At 38.1% G+C, this 21,379-nt stretch overlaps 3 protein-coding genes and 1 long non-coding RNA gene across 4 annotated transcripts; all 4 read left to right on the top strand.

Moving 5' to 3' along the window:
* The first annotated feature begins 1,020 nt into the window (after window positions 1–1,020).
* On the top strand, window positions 1,021–2,180 carry LOC131792586 (uncharacterized). Its single transcript, XR_010717839.1, has 2 exons — window positions 1,021–1,372; window positions 1,545–2,180. It is a non-coding gene; the product is annotated as an uncharacterized lncRNA (long non-coding RNA).
* A 3,603-nt stretch (window positions 2,181–5,783) lies between these two features.
* On the top strand, window positions 5,784–14,945 carry LOC131793639 (cilia- and flagella-associated protein 300). Its single transcript, XM_059111076.2, has 10 exons — window positions 5,784–5,919; window positions 6,039–6,120; window positions 7,462–7,500; window positions 7,914–7,947; window positions 8,564–8,647; window positions 8,948–9,030; window positions 9,865–9,975; window positions 10,539–10,600; window positions 11,032–11,098; window positions 11,324–14,945. The coding sequence occupies exons 1-10, from the start codon at window positions 5,822–5,824 to the stop codon at window positions 11,435–11,437; spliced, it is 774 nt and encodes a 257-aa protein (XP_058967059.2). The 5' UTR covers window positions 5,784–5,821; the 3' UTR covers window positions 11,438–14,945.
* A 166-nt stretch (window positions 14,946–15,111) lies between these two features.
* LOC131793055 (trefoil factor 2-like) lies at window positions 15,112–18,197 on the top strand. The gene is made up of 6 exons (XM_059110476.2): window positions 15,112–15,226; window positions 15,570–15,639; window positions 15,853–15,987; window positions 16,226–16,369; window positions 17,508–17,646; window positions 18,007–18,197. Coding segments are annotated over exons 2-6 (480 nt in total). The 5' UTR covers window positions 15,112–15,226; window positions 15,570–15,578; the 3' UTR covers window positions 18,008–18,197.
* Window positions 18,198–20,269: 2,072 nt separating this feature from the next.
* LOC136281939 (probable T4-type lysozyme 2) lies at window positions 20,270–20,917 on the top strand. The gene has a single exon (XM_066168978.1). It carries the CDS (start codon window positions 20,270–20,272, stop codon window positions 20,915–20,917), a length of 648 nt encoding a protein of 215 aa, XP_066025075.1.
* The last annotated feature ends 462 nt before the right edge of the window (window positions 20,918–21,379 follow it).

Raw genomic sequence — 21,379 nt, 5'->3', positions numbered from 1 at the left:
TTGATAACGGGATGGAGATTTTGGCGATAACCCCGAGTTCAGAGGGTCGAAGTTTCTTTTTTCCAGCCGCAGGCTACTACGATCTTGATAACAACAACCTTAATATCTCGCCGTCGATTTACCCGCCTGATTGCTTCTTCTGAGATGTTAAACGCCTTGTGGGCATATTAAAAAAATCGTAGCAAATCTGCCAGAGCAGGCACACGTTCACTACGAAGCAGATCTTTTTGTAACTCAATTCCCATTTCTTGCGATAGACAAGTGGGTGGTCGAGCGTCGTGTCAATTTATTGAGGAACAATGTGCCTTTGGAAAAACACGCAAATTTGCTCGCGACAGTGCGCCCTAACAAGCGACATCACGCGATCTTGAAGGAAGCTTCAGTCGCCTGACCGCTCCGCGAATTTATTCTCCAGTGAGTCAATTTACCTCTAATCCTTTTTCCACATCCGCGATTATTGCTAATTTTGCACGCAGAGCCGCCAATTGAAATCCTTGTTGTTTTCCACGTAAGGAGGAGATATAATGCACAAACCCCTACTGTTTCAAATAAATGTGCAGTTATGTAGCTTACGCATGAAAGAACAGTGTGTAAGCCCGTTTGCAGCAATGATTTGACATCTGCGACAACATCTAAATTGATAGGTTTCTCTCATGTGTTTCAAGGATTTCCTGAGGGCAAATTTATGACCCATAAATTTTTTACGCAATGATGCAAAGAAGGCCTTGAGAGTATTACTTTCATCAACTACAAGACTTTGTTTGACGGAGCCCTTCTCTTCTGTGTCATAGTGATTAGTCAATTTCAGGAAATTGAACTGTTCTTGTACAAAAGGTGCAATACGCATAGTTTGATTGATTGCTCACTCAAAATCGAACAATTAAACAGTTTTCTAATAAATCAGTATATGAGAACGTTCCTTTTTTTTCCAGACGCGAAGAAATCAGTAGCTGGAACTCATCAACGGAAAAGACGATCGAGGTTGTTCGACAGATAAAAAGATACTAACAAAACGCGTGAAAATCTGGCTATTTCTGTCAGGCTTCTGTTTCTGTCAACTCTGCCAGCTAAAACTTAGCTTAGAAGTCAACAATTTTATTCAGCCTTTACTGAAAGAAGTGGGAACATATTTAGATCTGGAATCCTAGTTTCTTTGCACACTGAGAAGGGGATAATTGTGAAGCTCTCCTTTCGTTCGATAGAGCCGAGATGGCTTGCAAGTGTTGTTATAGCAACCTTATTATATTCCCACGATCCCGCGAAAACCTTAAATCTTTTAACAATACTCATGAACCAACAGTAATTGTCCAACTGTCACGAACAGGAGCTGTAGGAACAAAGGCAGGCTTCTATACTTCTAAATGTCTTGGAGGTTGTAATAGATTATATAACCTAATATTTGAGGACTCATCAAACAGACATCACCAGCATTCGTTTTCCGCTTGAGACTTCAAATTTCGCAAGTGTGGTCGTCAAATTTTCAGTTTCTGTGATTTCTTAGCTCTTCATTTCTTCTTATCGACAAACCTGCTTTGTTTCGACAGGAGTTGATTATCTATAATATGTCTCGTCTGTCAAGTGTCGGTTTTTGATGCCGGGTAGGAATCAAAGATCGGGAGAGGCATCTTGGCAGGGAATTGTGTTCAATTATCAGTTTTTGGTATCTGGCCAAACTTCAAGTTAATGATCTCGCCGAGTCTAAATGCGTCGTTGTAAACAAATATTGCGTTGGCAAACTCAATATGGCAAGGTTAAAGGTCACTCATAACATTAGTACACAAAGGAAAGCATTTGGGATCCCACACGGACAGCAACACTGAGGAGAAAAAGTTAAATGACTCAACGAGAACCAACTTTCTTCCATTCGTTTCCTTTTTGTGACGAAAACTGATTGATTACGCAAAGCAAGGAGCTTAAAAAAAACAAGCTGTGTTAACGTCCCTGGCAGCTTACAGTATTTTGTTGAGAGCAAACGCGTGATAAGCACTTCTCAAAGAAAACTTATATCACATCTGATATACGGATCCAGACAAACCTGCTTACTAACCAACCAAACAGGCCTCTTCACCGATACTAAGTCCTCATCTAACAAAAAAAGAATTGTTGTTATTTTTGGCCAGGAAAATATTGAATCATGTACGGCTGTTGCATTCAAAGTAAAGTGAATTTCGAAATCTTCATTTCACGTGCAAGCTCATTCTCCAGGTGCTGATAACTCGTTTCAAATCAGTATAGCATCTGTATAGCACGTTTTTACGCCGAAAAATGTTTCCTCAGCTCAGTGAAGATACCAGTTCTGAAATTATGTAACGCATGTTTCCATAAACAAATAAGATATGAGACCAGGCGTTATTTACGGAACGGAAAAGGAAAAAAAAAACAGCTCACAACTTTTTCGCTGCCCTGTAGCAATTCAGGAAAAAACGATTCTCAAAACATGTTTCCGATGTATTGTGACTCGTGTGAATCCTTTTATTTTCGACTTTCCGTAAAAATCTTTTACTCTTCCTGTAAAAACAGCACAGAATCTCTCATTTGCAGAACATCATGACCTGTTATCAAACGAGGCAAGGCTTTAATCTTGAAAAGTGCGAACCTTCTCATATGATATGACCCATGAAGAAGTTAAGAGCGCACAGTCGGTGTTCAACTCTTTCAAGAGATTTGTTCTAGCGGGTTTTTAAGTTGCGGGTGTACAATGAAAAAGTCAGTTTTTGCGACCGACTAAATAAATCCAGTTTGATGGAAAGACAGGAAAATAGTCACTTTTAATCCTAGGTTTTTTTCAATCTTTCAATTCCTTTGGCAATCAAGGCCTATTCGTATCGAAAAAGCCCACTGTTATGATTCTTCGGTAATGAGCTGTTGCAGGCACCTTGCTGATTATAAAACATTTTTTTTTTAAAGCCTAACCATTTTAATAGGTCACACCCCAACGAAGAAAAACCTAAGTTCAGAATTAATTTACAACTTAGGAACATCGGCTGATTGCTCGAGTAAGACTCTTGATTTAAGAAATCTGAAAACTTTAATCGCACCGTTCCGTTAAAATACAAAGCTGAATTATAAAACAAATGAAGGCGTATATGTGTCCGAACAGATTTTGACAACAGCTGGCCTTTTGATCGAGAAAAAAAGAGTTCGTTGCGGTTTCGTCTTGTATTTTGATAACCTACAGGAAACATAAACCAAATTATTGAATTATTTTGACCTTTGATAACATCGAAAGGAGGCTTGTTTAGGGATTGGGAGGGGGTAATTACACAGCTCTTTTCCCCGCAAACATTAACACCACTGAGTTCTAAAATATACACTCGCAAACACACGCAAACACTCGTGATTCAAACTAGAAGATCACAATTGGGTTAACATTTAGCCTTTACGCGAAAAAATTGACAAATTTTAACCGTTAATAGTAAAAAAAAATTAACCGTAAAAATTGTTCTTGTGACCACAATGGTAAGATATTAGCTGTTAGCGGTAAATTGCCCAAAATTTTAACCGCTAACCGTAAAAGCCATCACCTCGAGACCCTTAATTACAATCCCTAACCCTGAATAAGCATTGGAAACTTCGTTATAATACCCTTCGTTATATATACCCTTTCTGGCCGACTTCTATTCTGAGTTCTATTCCAAATCTTTTAAATGGAAAGGTTGCCCATTTTAAGAACTTGAACTTAACTTAACTTGGACGCAGGAGTTCAATTTTTTTTTTCTCAAAATCTCATGCTGGCCATAATCGGCTGAAAAACATAAGTTTCTTCACGTGACTGAATGATATGATCGGTATTACGTCCGATTGTGCAACACGGGAAGTATTTCATTAAAATCACTCTACTGTTATCTTAAGTTTACGCATGAGTGTCTGCACGTTTCGTCATTTAAGCACTTGAAATATCACGCGAGCGTGTCAGGAGACCATTAAATTATTCAGTAATCGCACGTTTTGTCATGTTACTGACGTACTATTTATTACGTTATTTGGGAAAAGACGCGTACAATTCACCTAATTTGGACGTCTGACAAAAATTTATGTAAAAGTTCTCGTAACTTTTCGAAGAATCTTGATAAAATGCGATGATCTCATACTGAAAGAATTTAAAAAATGATTATAATACAGTTTAAAGTTTATGCGTTTTATTAGTTTAGACTACGCAACGCGAAAGAAATTTTAGCTATAGGTAGCTATGAAGAAACTCTAAGAGGATCGAATGAAATTTTAAACTACTTCATTTTTCTCATATCTTCCTAAATTTTTTTTAACAACCGTAAAGAGTTTAAAAGCTAACGTTCATAGTTCGAGCGTTAGCCCCTCGTCTATCGCTCTGACGAAGGATTAACGCTCGAAACGTTAGCTTTCAAATTCTTTACGGTATCAACTCAATTGAGAAAATACTTCGACATGGGGCTACGATCCTTCAGTTGTTATAGGATTTTTTTCTTATATTGAAAAAAATAAGAAAAAAAAGCCGGGCTTTTTTCCGGCCAACAATCTCAGCGGAGATGGTAAATATGACGCCAGTTTTGGTTTACCTAGAACAAATTAAGACCGGAGATGTGTGCTTTCTGTTAAACATAGACCTGATACCATGATGGTATAAAATGTTGCATGATCTGTATGTCTTAGCAAACAACTAACACTGATGTCTTCTGCCAAAATTTCTCAGGCAATGGAACACAAATCCTTTGCCATGCAACTTGAAACGTGGAGCTCAAACCAGCTGAAGATCAGATTCCTTTTTTGATGCAGCCTGTAAAAATAAACGTCTCTTTCGGGAGTATCTTTTCGGAACGAAGAGCCCGCTAAACATGTTCATTATAAGATCTTCAAAGTCTCGATATTCATAATTATACGTTCAAAACTTTAGGTAGGTCAGTTTTTTAGCTTTTTTCATGGAGAAAAACAAAGTACTTACGAAAATGTAACTGTTTTCTGAGCCGGAAGGAAGATACCACAGCAACCCCTGGGTAAAGAAGGCTGAGCTGCACGGAATGACAAGTGGTGAAGCTAAGGACAATAAGAAGATGGTTTAGTAAAGAGGTGAGCTTGCTGAGTTCACACGGAAACACATTTTTTGCCCAGAGTTTTACGTCTGCTTCTATTTTTTAAGGAGTCTACAGATCAGATCAGATAGAATTTGACTGCTTCGCGTCTGGAACAGAGAGTATCTTTACAGGGGAGAGGTACTCCCTTATAGTAATAGGCTAGTGTAGATGTGCTGCTGGTGTTGCTTCTAGTAAGTAGGGATTTAAAATTCTCGGTTAGAGGGTGGGTACTGTATTACCAAATGTGATTAAGATTGGGTCTGTAATTGGCCACAGAATGTACCATGATGGTTAGGGGTGCTGAGAGGCTAACAGCACATATCCAGCAAAATTGACCTAAGTACTCCCCCCCCTAATATTTCAAGACCGAAAAGTCTACAAGGCATGAACTATATGTGCAGACTTCTATATATGCTTCACATGGCTCGACAAGGTCGCTATCCCACATTCTTGATGCTTGAACAAGGTATCGTAATGAAAGGATTTTCTTTGAGTGTTGACTTAATTTGGTTTGTTTGAAAGAAATCTCCCCATGTGAAGCACTCACTGTAATTCGTTATTCTAGAGAGTTGCTTGTCTTGATCATATTCAAGAAAGAGAACAATTTGGGTAGGAATAGTAGGAACAGGTTTTTGAATGTCCTTCCTCGACTGAAGAGATGTCAGCTTGCAATGCCCTTTGAGTAACTTCTTGGGGCGGCGGGGGGGGGCCGGTTAAAGGTCGAGAGACCCTGGGAAAGAGGTTGGGCTGTCATGCACGAGTAAACAACCAAAATGGCGGACGAAGAAGAACGGTTCACCTTCCAGTTTGTCCCAAACAAAACTTTTCCAGGTTTTGAGTCCTCTGACGTTAAAGAACACTTCTTGAAATGGTAAGAACGCTAGTGCACGATATAAAGACTATTTTGCATTGTTTATTTGTCTCAAAATAATGGCGTCAGAGAAATTCGTCTTTTTAAGACCATTCATAATAATCTATCTCGTTTTTCAGGGGAATGATATTGAGAACTACAGTTCAAATGTTTTCCTATGATCAGTTATTCCAAGCTTACCAGAAAGACAAATTTGTGTTGGTGAGTTGCGCTGGTGAGAATTTGTCTTAGCACTAGTAAGGCTTTTGCACCGTTAGTATCAATTGAAGTCTACATGCTAACATTTTTACCATCCAAATCATAATTGCGCCAAAATTTGTATCGTAATATTCCACTACAATTCGACAATAAGAAACGTATGCAGAGGCCTTCGAATTTCATTATTTATACATTACCATTACAAAAAGAAAAGCTTGACTGGTAATAGTGTGGCTTGACACTCTATTGGTTATTGGTGTACAAAAAATTTATTAGGGAGTTTTAGATCCATGTTTGTTTCTGAATACGTATGACTGCAAATGTCTAGGAGTCACGTGACCAGACTCCAGCAGTTATGCTCACTGTGTGCTGTCCACATTTATAAAATAATTCAAATAGTACGCACGCTCTGATTGGCCATAAAACCATTTTATATGAGCATATGTAAACACGGTTTTCGTTCCCCTTATTAGTTATTTTATAAAAGAAATGTAAAATGGTTTCCATGTTTACATAGCCTGATGTAAACACGCGGGAGGTTGGGAGAACACTCGATAAGCCGGAAACCACTCTGCTTTGCGTCATGGTTTCCTATGCTTATCTCATGTTCTTCCAACCTCCCGCGTGTTTACATCAGGCTATGTAAACACGGAAACCATTTTACATTTCTTCATTGAACTTCAGGTGAGGCAGTGTCAGGTACTTCAACTCCCTCAATGTTTCTTTCCTTCCTGTTCAAAGATTCTCATGTATGTCCTATGAATATATGTGAGGTGAAGACTTTTCTTTATAACCAGCCCTATCAGGATGCTAGAAAACCAGTCTTTTAACCACATTTTGTGTTTGAAATGAAGGACTTTCATTCTTTGTATAATTCAAGATGGCAGCGCAAATGTTGACTTTTTTCAGGTGAAAGGCAACGTAGATCTAAAAAGCTGAAAGTCTCTTCAACTTCTAACCACAAACTGCTGACCGCAGTTTCACATTAGAGGCAAACACACTAAATATGTATCTAAAACTCTCTATTAACTCTCAGCATCCTAATGTCAGTCTGTATATTCTCCATACTGTTCTCTATACATTTTCTTAGGTGCTGGCAATGAGACTTTATATAACAATCAAGAGATTCATTAGTTGGTGATCATTTCTGTTATTCTCATGACCTTAATGTCTGTTTCAGAGGGGATATTGTAAAGAGAAATTAAATGCTAGCCACTCTTGGGGAAAAAGGGTTAGAAAGGACATTGAGATACCACTTTCAAATTTATTTATGGTTTTTATTTGTCTAGTTGTTGTTTCAAATATTATAATTAAAAGCTTGAAAATGTTCCAAAACTTCAATAGGACTTTTTTCAAGATCCTGCAGTTGTACCAAGTCTACAGGTTAGTCACTTTGTCGCAACTCTAAAAGACCCGGTCACATTGACTAGGAAAGGGGAGAAGTAGTTTCTCATGTTGGGCAGAAACTTTTTGAGAAGTGAAGCTGTCATATGTTTAACAGCTAATTATCAAGAATTTTGTCTTTGATTATGTGTGAATTTGTGGTTAGTCAGAAAAAAAAAGAAACTTCCAATACCTATGGTCAAATTTTATCTCTGTCAACAATCGAAAAAAAAATGTTGTTTTAAACATTTTGCAGTAATTTTTTGCACAAAAATCCTCATGAATTACTTGTATTTAAATGTAGTAACCTAATTAATTTTTTTCCTTGTAGATGTAGTTATTTATATGTTTTTTATCTGTTTTTCCTTTTTGTTTAATGGTTTAATTTAAATTTATTACTTGTTACCATTTAGGTTGTTTCCTCCTCCAATTCATGGGGACCTCTTGGTGAGTAGTAGCTTTAACGCAGATCATTTCACCATGAAACAAACAGAAATGCTTTCCTAAATATTATGTGGTTTATATAAACTTTTCTTAAGATTTGCTTTATAATTAACCTTTAACTGCTGGAGGTGACAAACATGTAACTTCTCCTTACAGTATCTATACATCATCCAGCAAACAGGTAGTGAGGATTTTCATTCTTATCAGGGAGAAGTTGTTATCTTGATTCTTGATTAAACACCAAATTCTCGTCGTATGATACAAAGGAATGTGTAGCAGGTAGTGGGGAGAATTTACAATCAGAACTTGGGAGTTAAAGGTTTAATGTACTTTAAGAGAATATGTGTTCCACTTGACTCAGCATCAGTCTTGAACAGTTCTAGCAATAGTGATGGCAAGAGAAGTCTCACTGTGGTTTGTCTCATTTGATTTTCTGTTTTATTTTTCTCCTCTTTGTTTTACACTTCTAGTTACATGCTTTAAAAACATAGGTCGAGAAAACTTTGGATGTAGATGTTTGTGTATATTACTGGGGGAAAAAATGGATGAAAACTCAGCATAAAGATTAGCCATCTCTAAGTTTATGTTATGACCAGCAGTCTTTTTTTTCTTGCTGCAGGTATCAGACCATCATCTGTCACAGCAGAAATTGTCTCTTGTGCAGTCACATCAATGGACTTCTTTGACAGGCTACAAGAACAAGGTGAAGGTCTTTTTTTTTTCAAGAGTAATCAAAAAGGAATTTCTCCTTACAAAATCAGTACATTTTCAAGCAGAGGGTTGATGAGAAGAAAGATGAAAATATGAAATTTATGGAATACTGTTTATTTAAGCACTAAAATCAGCCAAAATTATAAGAAACAAATAGAGGACAGTGCAGCAAATTGATATTTATATCTCAGAAGTACAATTGTGAAAAAGGTATTTTTATAGACACTCTGCATGCATTAGGTTTTGTTTGATTACTTTGAAACTAAGAGTGAGCATTATTTTAATTCAAAAGGTATTGTGCGAGAATCAGGAAACATCAAAAAATGTTTTGATGAGTATTTCGAAGACTTTGTTATTTCTGATGAACTTAGAAAGGTAAGAAGTATATGTTCAGTAAACTTCTTCCAAGCCAAGTACACGTGACTGTGTAGTTTGAGGAGAATAATTCTCCTCAAACTACACAGTCACATGTATCAATTATTGACCTTCGCTGGCTATTGCAGGTCCAAACTGAGCTGACATTGTCTGGTCAGAATATTAAAAAAAATCAGTTGTAGTATCTTATATCCCACTCTGGTTACTGAACATTAGCAAAAGAGTGGGTGGAACAAAACACATGCTTGTAAGCTCGTTTCCATTGATCAAGAGGCTGGAACCATACAGGCTGCAGTTGCAGTCACTGATAGTACTTTTCACCATGACTCCTACTTGTTACTTGGCACTGACTGGAACACTTTATCCTGGTTTCAAATAATTTGCCATTGTACATGGAAGCTATCAGCACCTGTAACATACACTATAAACATCTAATTTTCTTGTACCTTACTCCTAGAGTTCTGCGGGAGCGTTTCCATCAATTTTGTTTTTCACTGAATTTTTCTTTGATATGCACAACAGACTATGCCAAAAAGGAGGGACTGCTCGTTGTCCACCTGTATCATGACAGAGAACTAACTAATAAGTACTTTTAGGCAACTTTTCTCTGTTGGCAAGGATGAAACAATTTGTAACTTTGTAGCTCAAGTGTGACCCCTTTTCTGTCTCCCCGTCATTTTTTCCTTTGTTTAACACTTAATTTTAATTTTTGTATCACTCTTGTAATTTTTCTTTGTTGCAAATGAGATACATGCATAAATAAAGATAAATGAATAAATGATTGGATATAAAGAAATAGATAACAATAAAGACTTGCTGGCTTTGACTCACCAGGTTTTACTTCTGGAAGAAGCTGAAACATATCCAATATTTAGCGATGCCGATAGAAATGAATTCATTTTCCTGATTTTTAAGCATCTCTGTCTTGGTGGACAAGTCTGTCAAGTAAGTTTACTTAGGTATTTCTATGACGAAAAATCCTGATGTTTTAGGATGGAAGGCAAACGAGTCGTGAATGAAATTGTTAGCCCATTTCAGGCTGTCGGTTAGAGCCAGTAACAGCTCAGAGCAGTGAAAAGAGGAAGCTTGGGTCCAGTCATGTTATGGTCCCAAATCACCCTCTCTATCTTCGCTCCTCCTCTATTTCTGTTTCCAGCTCATTTACTACGTTCTGCTTTATAACTGAGGGTCTGGAGTAGGCTCTCAACAGCATCATTTGCCAAACCAGTTCCTTCTATTTTTTAATCTTTTGAGTTTTCTAGCATTGTTGAACATGAAGAGAACGAAAACAACCATAAAAAGACTCGAAGCAAATTACACCTTTCACTTCACAAAGTCATCTGCAATTTTTTTCTGTAGCAAGTTGACCTCTACTTTATCACCACTTTATAAGGTCAGGCCGTGAGCCCTCTGGGAAGTGCAATTTTATTGCATGTAGAATGTTTTTCTGCATGCTGGTTTTGTTGCATAAATTAAATTAACTTTGTGTCTTATGACCTTTCTTTTAGTATGAGGATGACATAAATCCTTACCTTGAAACGACTAAGATAATTTACAAAGATCTTTTAAGGTAATGGTGAATCATTGTTCAATTTTTAATGCGTGTGGGTAAACGTTCGGCGTAATGCGTGGAGTTTGAAGAGGATGTTATCTGAACAGACAGGCTTTGATTAAAAAGTTTGGAAAACCCCTAGTAACAGGTTGAAATCTCATAACAATGTTTTTTTTCTTTTGTAAAATAGTAATTGTTTTTGTTTCACCTTTGAGGTATGTTTGTTGAACCCTTTAGATCCTAACATCAGTATGTATATTCTCCATACTGTTCTCTAAACATTTCCTAAAGCTGACAAGGAGAATTTGTTTAACAATCAAGAGCTCATTTAATGGGTGATCATTTCCATTGTTCTCGTGACCTTAATGTGTAATTTAGGGGCGATATTGTGAGGAGGAATCAGATGCTAGTGCACAATTATTTTTCTGTCTCCTTGCCTCCTTTCGCAGTGTACACAAAGACCCAACCACAAAAAAGCTTCAAGTGGGCTCAGTTGTGCTGAAAGTTTCCGCACAGGTATTTCATGATGTTTTATTGAACTTAATGGACAGGTATTGAAAGCTGTAGATTGTTTCTCGAGTTCTGTTCTGTTCTGAGAGAAACACAAAATTAGATCGTGAGAAACGTAGGGGTTTTTCATCGTGATGAAGTTATTTGTGTTGGGTCGATTGTCTCACAAAGTTGTCACCTCCGACGTGGATCGCGTTATATCTCCTCTTTCTGTTTTCTGTCGGACTACAGGACGAAGACGGTTCGCAAGTATATCCTTCACTTACGCCACACGATCAGTCCTTTGCCTATATGTGTATCAACCCTCTAAAGCGACACGTTTACGTCTGGTGTCACTCATGGTGATGAAATCCACCTTAGTAGAAGCTACGCGTTAACATTTGAAGTTAGGCCCCTAACGCTTTGAAGACGACGGGAGATGAGTTATTTATTGCCATGTGAACGCAAGGACAGGAACGCTCTTACGGCTTTGGTCCAGTTCACCGTCCAGAGCGCGAACGAAACGGCTACGCACACACTCCGCCCTTGTTCTCGCGCCTTTGTTTGAACCAAGCTCAAGAGAGCGCTTACACCAGACTAGTTTCCTACCGGTTTAAGATACGAGAGGCTGCGTTTAGTGTTCACACTTACCCAAGCTAACCGTACCAGAGCCGTTCAAAAATTAGAACTCCAATAGCGAGGCCGAATTTTTAGGTGGTAGGGTCAAGAATTTAACCGGTAAGGTGTCAGGACCAGGATCGTCTACTTTTTAGTAAAATAGAGATGTGGTTGCATGGACATGCCAGTTTAAATTTAGTAAAGAAGCATTCAGCATATGAGAGATTAGTAAAACCACTGACATTCACTCTGACGAGGGGCCAACGCTCGAAACGTTAACTTTACAAACTCTTTTCGGTGGCAAATTTACGTTATCAACTCAGTTGATAAAACCAAATTATATGACAATTTATTCAGCCTGCTCCGTCAGGCCTGTGTGAACAGAGTGATTACATGTACAGTGAACAGTTCCTTGTGATCAAAATGCATGGTTAACTTCTTCACCCGACATGAAATCCGTTCGGTACTGCAAAAAGACAGCACAATAATTTTATGTTTAAAGTATGTGAGACTTTTGATCTCTTGTTAGCTATTTGGATCCCTAAACGTGGTGGTAGCAGAGCTAATTTGCAACAGGATCAGTGGTAGTGCATCGGAGCGCGGAATCCGAAGTTCTGAGGTTCGATTCCTCATGGGGACTCAGAATTTTTATTTATTGTCCCATGCTCGTGTCAAGACGAAAACATATTTCCCTGAGATCACAATCTGCTCTTGAAAACCTATCTTTCACGCCACCTAAATGTGTATATATTTACGAGCCTTGGTGGAAGCGAATCGCAATCCAACATTGTGTTTTGTTCCGATGTGATCTTACGTCAACTCGCTTTGTAGTATCTCTCCCCTTTCCATCTTTTAGAGCCATGTGAAGACACATCGCAATAAACTTGTTACAGCGATTACAAAAAAACCAATTTCTTCAACGAAATAAAGATCGCTTTAGTAAGTTATTGATGTTGCTATGGATGACACTAATTATAAGTGCCTCTGGAGCAGTATCTTTCAGCTATAACACTCGAATTGTTGTTTTTTAAATTCCAAGCATTTTGGGATTCATTTTTGCACTCCCCAGAAACAGCCTTTGGCGCTTAACTACTACGCATGCGCGGCCACCTTCGTGCAGGAACACAGGTAGTAGTTCTCGTCATATCAGTGATCCATGGGTTAAGTGAGGCAGTTTTATTACAAGTGCATAGCTGCGAGCAGTAGAAAGCTCTTCAATGAATCAGATCAATTTAAAAACTGTACTTATTTCACTCCTGTTCATAGTAAACCATAACCTGGTCAACAATTATCGACAGGTAATTCATCGAGATGGAATCGCAAAAGCGTGTTGAGAAAGTCTGTCTGTGTGTTTTAGAATATTGTCTTTTGTATGTGAAAACTCACAAAAATGTGTAGTGGTAGTAAAACCAGCCGTAGCTAGAAATGTCAATTCTTAGTTTATGATTTTCGATTGTTCGAAGTTGATAAGACGTTCTGACAACTCTACATGCTTTTAAAACGCAAGGTTTACAGGAATATTCGATAATTATGCGTGTGAGCTAAATTTTTCAACATGTGGGCTTTTCAGTTGTTCAGCGTATAGCTAGTAGCGCTCGTTAGAATAAGTAACAACATTTAACACAAATAAAACTACTGCGGTGCTGATGGAAACTTTTTTGTATTCAACCGCCACTGTAATCAAATGTTGCCGGCGTTAATTCAACCTTTTTTCCCACTGTTTAGCTTTTTGTACCCAAACATATATAAGCACGATCAAACCGAATGGGTACTGAAATACATTTGTAAACTACTTGGAAAAAAGAGTCAGGACCCTTCTGTAAACCACTTAATTGTGACGTTGGTTTCTTCAATAAAGATTGCTGGAATATAGCACAAACTTAGCTTTCTGGGAAGTAAGTACGACGGTCACGTAATTTAATCAGAGATGAACACCTGTCGCGTCAGTTTCAAATATCAACTTGTCCGAGAATGAAAATGCTACTGTTAAAATTAATACCTAGAGTAGATAAAACACGAATAATTTCAACTTAGGACGCCAACTGAGATGGCTCCTTTCCACTTTTTCGCTTGTTTTTCCTAAATATCAAATACTTAGCAATGTTGAATTGTCCTTCACGCAAGCTAAAAGCATCGTTCACTTAACCAATGCGCAATTGTAGACACTTGCGTACAACAACTCACTAGGGGTTCTCGCTAAATTGACGTTCTTTGTTTATTGTCAACCTCTAATAACGAGCTAAATTTTTTACAGAGGTAGGAATCTCCCTAACAGCAGCAACTGGGGGATTGAGTAAATAAAGTTACAAATACTCTCCAGACCGTTAGCTTCTGAGAAGTTAGTTCCGGTAACAATCGACTGGTTAATCGGTTGAGGAAAAATTACTGTCAGAAAAATTTTCCCCCAGTTTGTGTTTTAGCTATTGTTCCAAGTTCTTTTAATTATATAGAAAATTATCAATATATTTACACGGAACGTTTTTTGTCACGCTGAGTTTCATTTTAGGAGTCTATGTGAATGAAAGATATTATAAGATTAGGGTTACGTATCTACACAAAACTAAAAAAAACGTGTCATTTGACTATAACAAATTTAAAGGGACTTATTAATTGTATGGTTCTGATAGTTTTCCGACTGTGATCAAATTGTGATCGCTTCGCGTGATTTGATCTCAAAGCCGTCAACTTTTGCTCAGTTTTTTTCTTTTCTTTTAAAAATGTTGCATGATTCAACTTTTTCAATTACCTGCTTTATAAAATTCTCGGCTCCGCATTTCTTGATGATTATCAAGAGGTATTTTCTTTGCCCTGAGGGAGAAAAAAACACCGACCTAAAATTTTCTCTGCCAAAAACAGTTTCCAGGCAAAACAATCGCTGCATAGTGAATGTTTGGTCTCTAGTGAAGACTGTCAAAAATACTGATATTCTGTTCAGAAGAACCTATATAATCCTTCTCCTCGGCAGTCTTACTTTCAATTCTGCATCATATTATACAAATACGGTACTGCATTTGCTGAAGAAAACAAATGAACATAGCCTGAGGAAAGGCGACAGATGTTTCTGCACACGAAATAAATTAGCGATGTTTCGCTTCACTATTTTTCCCACGATATCAATACACTGCTACCGGCAGATCGTTAAAAATACGGAAATAAAGTTAAACAGGCTTGTCGTGAAATTCAATATGAACACGAACATTCCATTAGAGCTATATTATTTAATTTTCACTTTGACAATGTCGTGCTGATGCAAATCTCCCTTGCATGAAATTTCCATGCAAATCTATTTAAGACGAGCATTGTGTTGGTAGCGCATGCTCTTTTCCCAGAAAGAATGTTGTTCTAATTGTTTTGAGAGCTCGCTGATTGGTTAACTAGTCATAAGTAATTATCTTTCCAAATTATCATGTATTGCCTTTAAAAGGAAGAGCAGCAATTCGACTTGACGCACTTCACCGAGTCTTCAAGGAGCTAACTTGCACTCAGATTAGCGAGCAGTCTTTTTATCAAGTGATCTGGATACTGAGCCGCATTGAAGTAGGTGATAACAGCTGAAAAAAGTCGGAAACTTGCATTCAGTAAATGTTATTCAACTGTTTGGGCTGTTATAAATGGTGCTCCAGTGATATACCGTTGTATATGAAAATCAAAATCAGATAAGCTTTCTTCTTAAACTACGAAGAAGGAGAGACAGGTTTTTATCGATCAGTGCTGGGTAAGTCAGCCTTTTAACAGTTGAAGGAGACGTGACAATCACAGGAAAGAACAAGTATTGTTTGGGTGCCCGCAGTATTCACCCTCGTTTCAAAAATTCTTAAGTGATAGTGTTCACGTTGAGTTGTATATTTAGAAAACTTTTTGTATGTTTTTTCGTTTGCAGTCTTGAAGCATGGAAGGAAGATTCTTTGTTCTGTCCTTACTTTTTGGCGCAGTCTCCGTCATGGCAGATGGTATGTTAAGAATGTTAAGCTTTATAGTAGACTATCAATGGAGAAAGACCCGTTTTCTTGTATTTTTATTTTACTTGCGGATTTAGTGCTGTGGGTATTGTATATGATCAGGACAAAATTTCAAGTCAGCCTGTGTAATTCATATAACACCGCTGGAAAAGTACCTCTTCATAACTGAACTTTTTTTCTTTTTTCCTTTCAATGCTGAATCAGGCAGCTGTCAGAATCCCAAAGAACGCTGGGAATGCGGATGGCTGGGAATAGATCAGCAGACATGTGAGGCACGAGGATGCTGCTGGGATCCCAGTGATCCGAACAAGCCGTGGTGCTATGTTAAACCTGGCACATGTAAGAATTGACTTTTTAAACAGCTTGGCTTAAATAATGAGTGGTGATAGAAAAAGAAGTTTGCAGTTTAAGTTTTTCGTATAACTCGTGGAAGCATTTGCTAATGATAAAGGATACAAAAACTAAAAGTGTTACTGAAGTATCACTTGAGAGACTGTGCTTGACAGTCTGCGTATTCATTACAGGCAACCGAAGTTTTGTATTGCATTATTTTGACATCATTGTTAAATTATTATAGATCTCCCGGATGGACTTTGCCCCGTTGCTCCTTCTGAACGACAGGAATGTGGTTACTTCGGTATTGATAAGGAGGAATGTCTGGGAAGGTCCTGTTGCTGGGATCCAATTGTGCCTAACACCAATTGGTGCTTTACACAACCATGTGAGTTTATTGTTAGGAAAAATTCTCAATAGATTGTTGAAATTAATCCAGGATTGCATCAGTTTTAGTTTGCCACATTGTTCTATAGTTTGTCTAGCAGACTCTCGACACCCTCTATCGGAGTCTTAAAAAACACCTGATTGCCTTAAGACAAGGACAAAAATTGGCTCGAATGCTCTCGCTCATGTTCTTCCTTATATTTCGATCCGATTTCTTTTTATTCAATAGAAAATGTTCACAACTTATTATTTACTTGTTTATATCCCAACGCTGGCTGGTTTGTTTGGAACTCTGATTTGGCCCATCAGAAAAAAAATCAAAATGGATCCTTTCTTCCCGAGTAATTTATTTATTTGGCGTGCGTTTAGCTGAGTTCTCATTGGTTCCTTGGGATACAGTAGAACCCCGCCAACTCAAACCGGCTAAGGGAAACGAAAACTGGTTCGAAAGGAGGGGGTGAGGTGGGTGGGTCCCAGCTATTGGGATTGGTGTTGAATTTCAATTACCCTGGTAATACTTAATATGGAATCATGTTTTTACCATTCTTACAAAATCAACAGTCATTTTCGTACATCAATTTTGTTTTATACGAGCTTTTAACACGATAACAGATTGCGGCATGCCATCAGTTCGGACGCTTCGACGTCTATGGACTGGCGTTTTTACTTAAAGGTCGAGTTATCGGGGTAAATGTGAACCAAGAGAAAGTAAGATTAGTTCGAGTTAACGGAGATCGAGTTCCAGTTTCTTGATGGTAAATGAGTGGAAAATGGGGTCAAATCTAAGGGATGTTATTCGAGTTAGCGCCGGGGGGAGGGGGGAGGGAAAAGGGGGGTTCGAGTCAACCGAGTTCGAGTTACTTGATAATAAATGACTCGAAAAATGGGCTCAATTCCGAGGGAAATCGGATGTTGTTTGAGATAGCAAAGGTTTCTAGTTCACCGAGTTTGAGTTAGCAGGGTTATACGGTATTTACGTTGACTTTAAGAAATTTGTTCTATAATCTTTTTTGATTCATTTTGTTTGATTCATTTTGACACGCAACTGAAAGCGCTTTAGCACTGAAACGATAAAGGATTAATCCATGGACTGCGCTGATCAGTTGTCATAACATTATAAACAATTAATATCTCGACAGCCGAACCATTCATGGGTTGCTACTTGCCATACGGCGTGTCTGGAACCTGCAAATATGTTTGTGATCCTGGCGAAGATAAAATGTACGGCATGCCAGACTGTGAGGGACGCATCTGCTGTTACAATGGCTTCGGCAAATAGTAAGTGATCATGATTATCACACATGAGCGTGGCTTTTAACCCTTTGAATCCTAGGACAGACTAACATCTAATTTTTCCTCACAATATCACCCCTGAATGACGGTAAACGTTGAGGTCACTAGAGTAACGGAAATGATCGCCAACTAATGAGGCTCTTGATTGCTAAATAAATTCTCCCTGTCAGCACTTTTGGAAATGTAAAGAGAACAGCACGGAGAATATGCATACCGATGTTAGGTTGTACTCGGTTACAAGGAGCAGAAGTTTCTTCCATCCATTCAGCCATCCGCTTAAATTTAACAAAATATCAAGCAACAATTTGCTATCTGCTAATTGCGTTTATCTAAATTGTTTCTTAGATCTCATTTCTTGGATGCGAGGACTTGCATGGCTGAGATGCCTATACTTTGACTGAAGATCTACATGAAAAGATCTGTTCCTTGAGATATAGCTTATAATTACTTTTAGTCTTCTAGTATTGCGTTATGAGATGTATTGGGGCAACATTTCGTAAAAGAAAGAAATAAAAAGGGCCAGTCCAACGGGGAAATTTAGTGCCGCAGTAATTTTTGTAAATCTGTTAATTTGCACAGTTAATATCGTATCATATTCGCCTTTTTAATCGTGGATGTGCAAAACTTAGAGACGAACTATGTGGGGATTTGATATGCAAATTTCGTGGCGTTCGTACGGGTATACATCGTATTAAAAATTCGAAAAGATGGCGGACCGACAGTTAAATATGGTGTGTCAATTAGGGTTTGTGAAAATGACAGCTCATTCTTTTTCTTGGAACGAAGGGATCATTAGATTTTTAATACTATCCGCTGTATATTCTAATGCCATTCTTCTCAGCATATCCACGAGTTCACCATAGGATCACTTTGATTACGAAACAAGACCCAAAGCTACCAACCGCAAAGATTTTCAATGGTTAGGCGCCACGGGGCAATTGTTTAAGAGATTTCTTGCTGGCAAAATTCAAGTTTAGGCTAGTTATTAACCTCTCTGAAAATGATCCTGAGAAACTTGAGAAAATTTATTTTGTTTACAAACAAAAACCGCCAAACATTTTGACTCACATTACCGCTATTACATTACAAGAGGCACACTAAATATTCTGTTGGTTCTCGTACATGCTCTGAGGGGTGGGTATGGGGTATGGGGTATGGGGTATGGGGTATACTCATGCCCCACAGTTTGAATTCCATACCTCCTCCCCCTGAGTTACCACAAAATAATATCTAGTTTTAAAAATTTCATTAACTTATGACGCGCTCTAACGCTAAAGGTAACTTACAATAGCAACCGGGGCAAAACACAACATGTAACTGTTTGATCGTCGACGTATTTTCCTTCTTGACAAATAATTATAACTTGAAATTACTAATGACATTTGGCGTTTTTTTTTTTCAATCCCTGCACTCAGGATATAAATTGAACACTTTGTTTATAGATTAGGAATGTAGAAAATCTCTTTCGTTTTTAAATTTTATGTAGCAATTTTTCGCTTCTTTTCCACCCTTTGTAATCTTTTTGTATTCACGCGCTGTGCGCGTGATTTCACAAATTAGCCAATCATGTCAAAGAACTCTGACCTTGACGTTGGAAAACTGACGTGGACATTTTTCGCGTACTTCAGTTTTTTTCACGGAGTTTTAGTTTGTTGTTTTTGAGCTTTCGTTCGTGTAAATTTGTTACTCCTTTATTTGGAATTTTAAGAAGTTTCGTAATTTTCATTTGAACCAAATGTTGTGGTTCATTTAACAAGTTTAATACACATTTTTCTACGGAATTTGGTCTAAAAATGGCGAGCCCCGCCATTGATCATCTTTCACAAGAACCACGATGCCATAGTCATGATCACCAGGTGGATAGGTTTCTGCTTCTATACCTTGTGGAACTGGAAGTTCTCGTTTAAAACCGTCCCGAATATTATGCTTCTCAAACTGAAGACTCTCTCCATTTATAAACCCCCCTATCTTCTGGAAAAGTAATTCGCGATAAAGTTCTTTGGATTTTTTGCAACCTTTAAGACGCTCATTGATCTCATCAGAAAAAATTGAGTAACCGAGACAATACCACCTTCCTAAGAATGACCACAACAAATACAATTACTCCAGCTGAAGTGAGAAAAAGCTTGAAATGCTAAACCACTATAAGCTGATTCACAAGTTAGCTGATTGGTTGAAAAATCATGCGACCTCGACTGTTGGTGCCTTCCTGTTTTTCCGAGAATGTCACGCAATGGGGCTATTTATCGAACGCTTCTTGCTTGCTTGCTACCACCTTGTACATCGTGAAAAACTTCTTTTATACCCTCTAAAAGGCATTTAATTATTTTAGAGTATATATATATATATATATAGTTTATATATAGTTTCAATGGCTGTTCTGTAAATCACGGTGGCCTTTTTAATAGAGGCTCGAAACTGGTAAGAACTAAAATTGGAGATTAATTTCTCTTCTCCTTAAAAATTAGACAAACAAAGCTCGTTGGTGGGGAGGATTGGAAGAGCGGGCTAGCGTGGAACTGAGAGACTGGTGCAGAGTTGACATTGAAACATTTTGTTCATCTGCGCTTGCATGAGAGAACATTAAACAAGATATCAACTACGAGTCATGGAGCGGAGAGAGATTCTTCTGTTACTTGTTTTCTCGTGCGTCTACCTCAAGTGTTTTGTTCAAACTGAAAAATGTGATCCAAAACCATTGATCAAAAAGCATGAAGGCTACAAGCAATGCGTCTATCTTGACACAAGCGGAAAGAGAACTATCGGCTATGGTTTTAACATGGAAAAGGCTGGCGCAAGAGAAGAATTTATCAGAGCAGACCCGAGAGGGCATTGCCAAGGTACAGCAGGGAAGACATTCGACATGTTTTTAAAGAGTCCTTTAACTAAATGTAGTAAAACATGTCCTGGCTGCTGCAAAGACAGTGAAACATCTAAATGTCTCTCCGTTCCTTGCCTCGACAATAAATACATCGAAAGGCTCTTGGACAGCAGCTTGAAAACGGCCATTGTTGACGCTGGAGTTGTGATCGGCAAAAGCACTTTCAACGCTCTTTGCTGTCCTGTGCAGAATGCCATTGTCAACATGGCGTATAATCTTGGCCGGACAAGCTTTAAAAAGTTCAAAAAGTTTAAAGCTGCGATCGAGAAAGGAGACTGGGATAAAGCAGCGTACGAGGCTAAGAATTCTATATGGTGTGGGCAAGTCGAGACTCGATGCACGGACATCTCCAAAATCATTGGAGCTGGATGTTGATTCAATCAAAACACTGGCCATGGTATACTAATAATCGCACAAATAACTCAGTTTATCACTTTAAATCCACTATTTGTATACAATTTTACCATGTTCCCTACTTTAAGAGGGCAACGAGCGTTCATGTATAAGTATTAGTCCTGACACACCCGTATATATTTAGCTGTTTAGTAGTTCTTCCGGCGCATCGACCGACATAACACCTTCAATTTTGTTGGAAGACGGGAACAAGACGGTCAAAAGGAGAAGTGAAAAGCCTTACTATTTTTATTATATATTATATTTGTTGTTTTATGTCCAGTGATTGCATTAAATGGCAAACTTAACTTAGCAGTGAACGTTGTCATTTGCATCAGAGCCCGTATAGTTCTGATATACACTTATATAGTCCAAAGTTTAACTTACGAATGTAGTATAGTAGCTCACCAAAGTGACAGTAACGTTTTAATCGAACGAACGAAC

This window comes from Pocillopora verrucosa, chromosome 6 (assembly GCF_036669915.1).
Source record: "Pocillopora verrucosa isolate sample1 chromosome 6, ASM3666991v2, whole genome shotgun sequence".
Classification (NCBI taxonomy): domain Eukaryota; kingdom Metazoa; phylum Cnidaria; class Anthozoa; order Scleractinia; family Pocilloporidae; genus Pocillopora; species Pocillopora verrucosa.
Note: the sequence above shows the minus strand (reverse complement) of the source record. Positions and strands in the feature narration are given on the sequence as shown.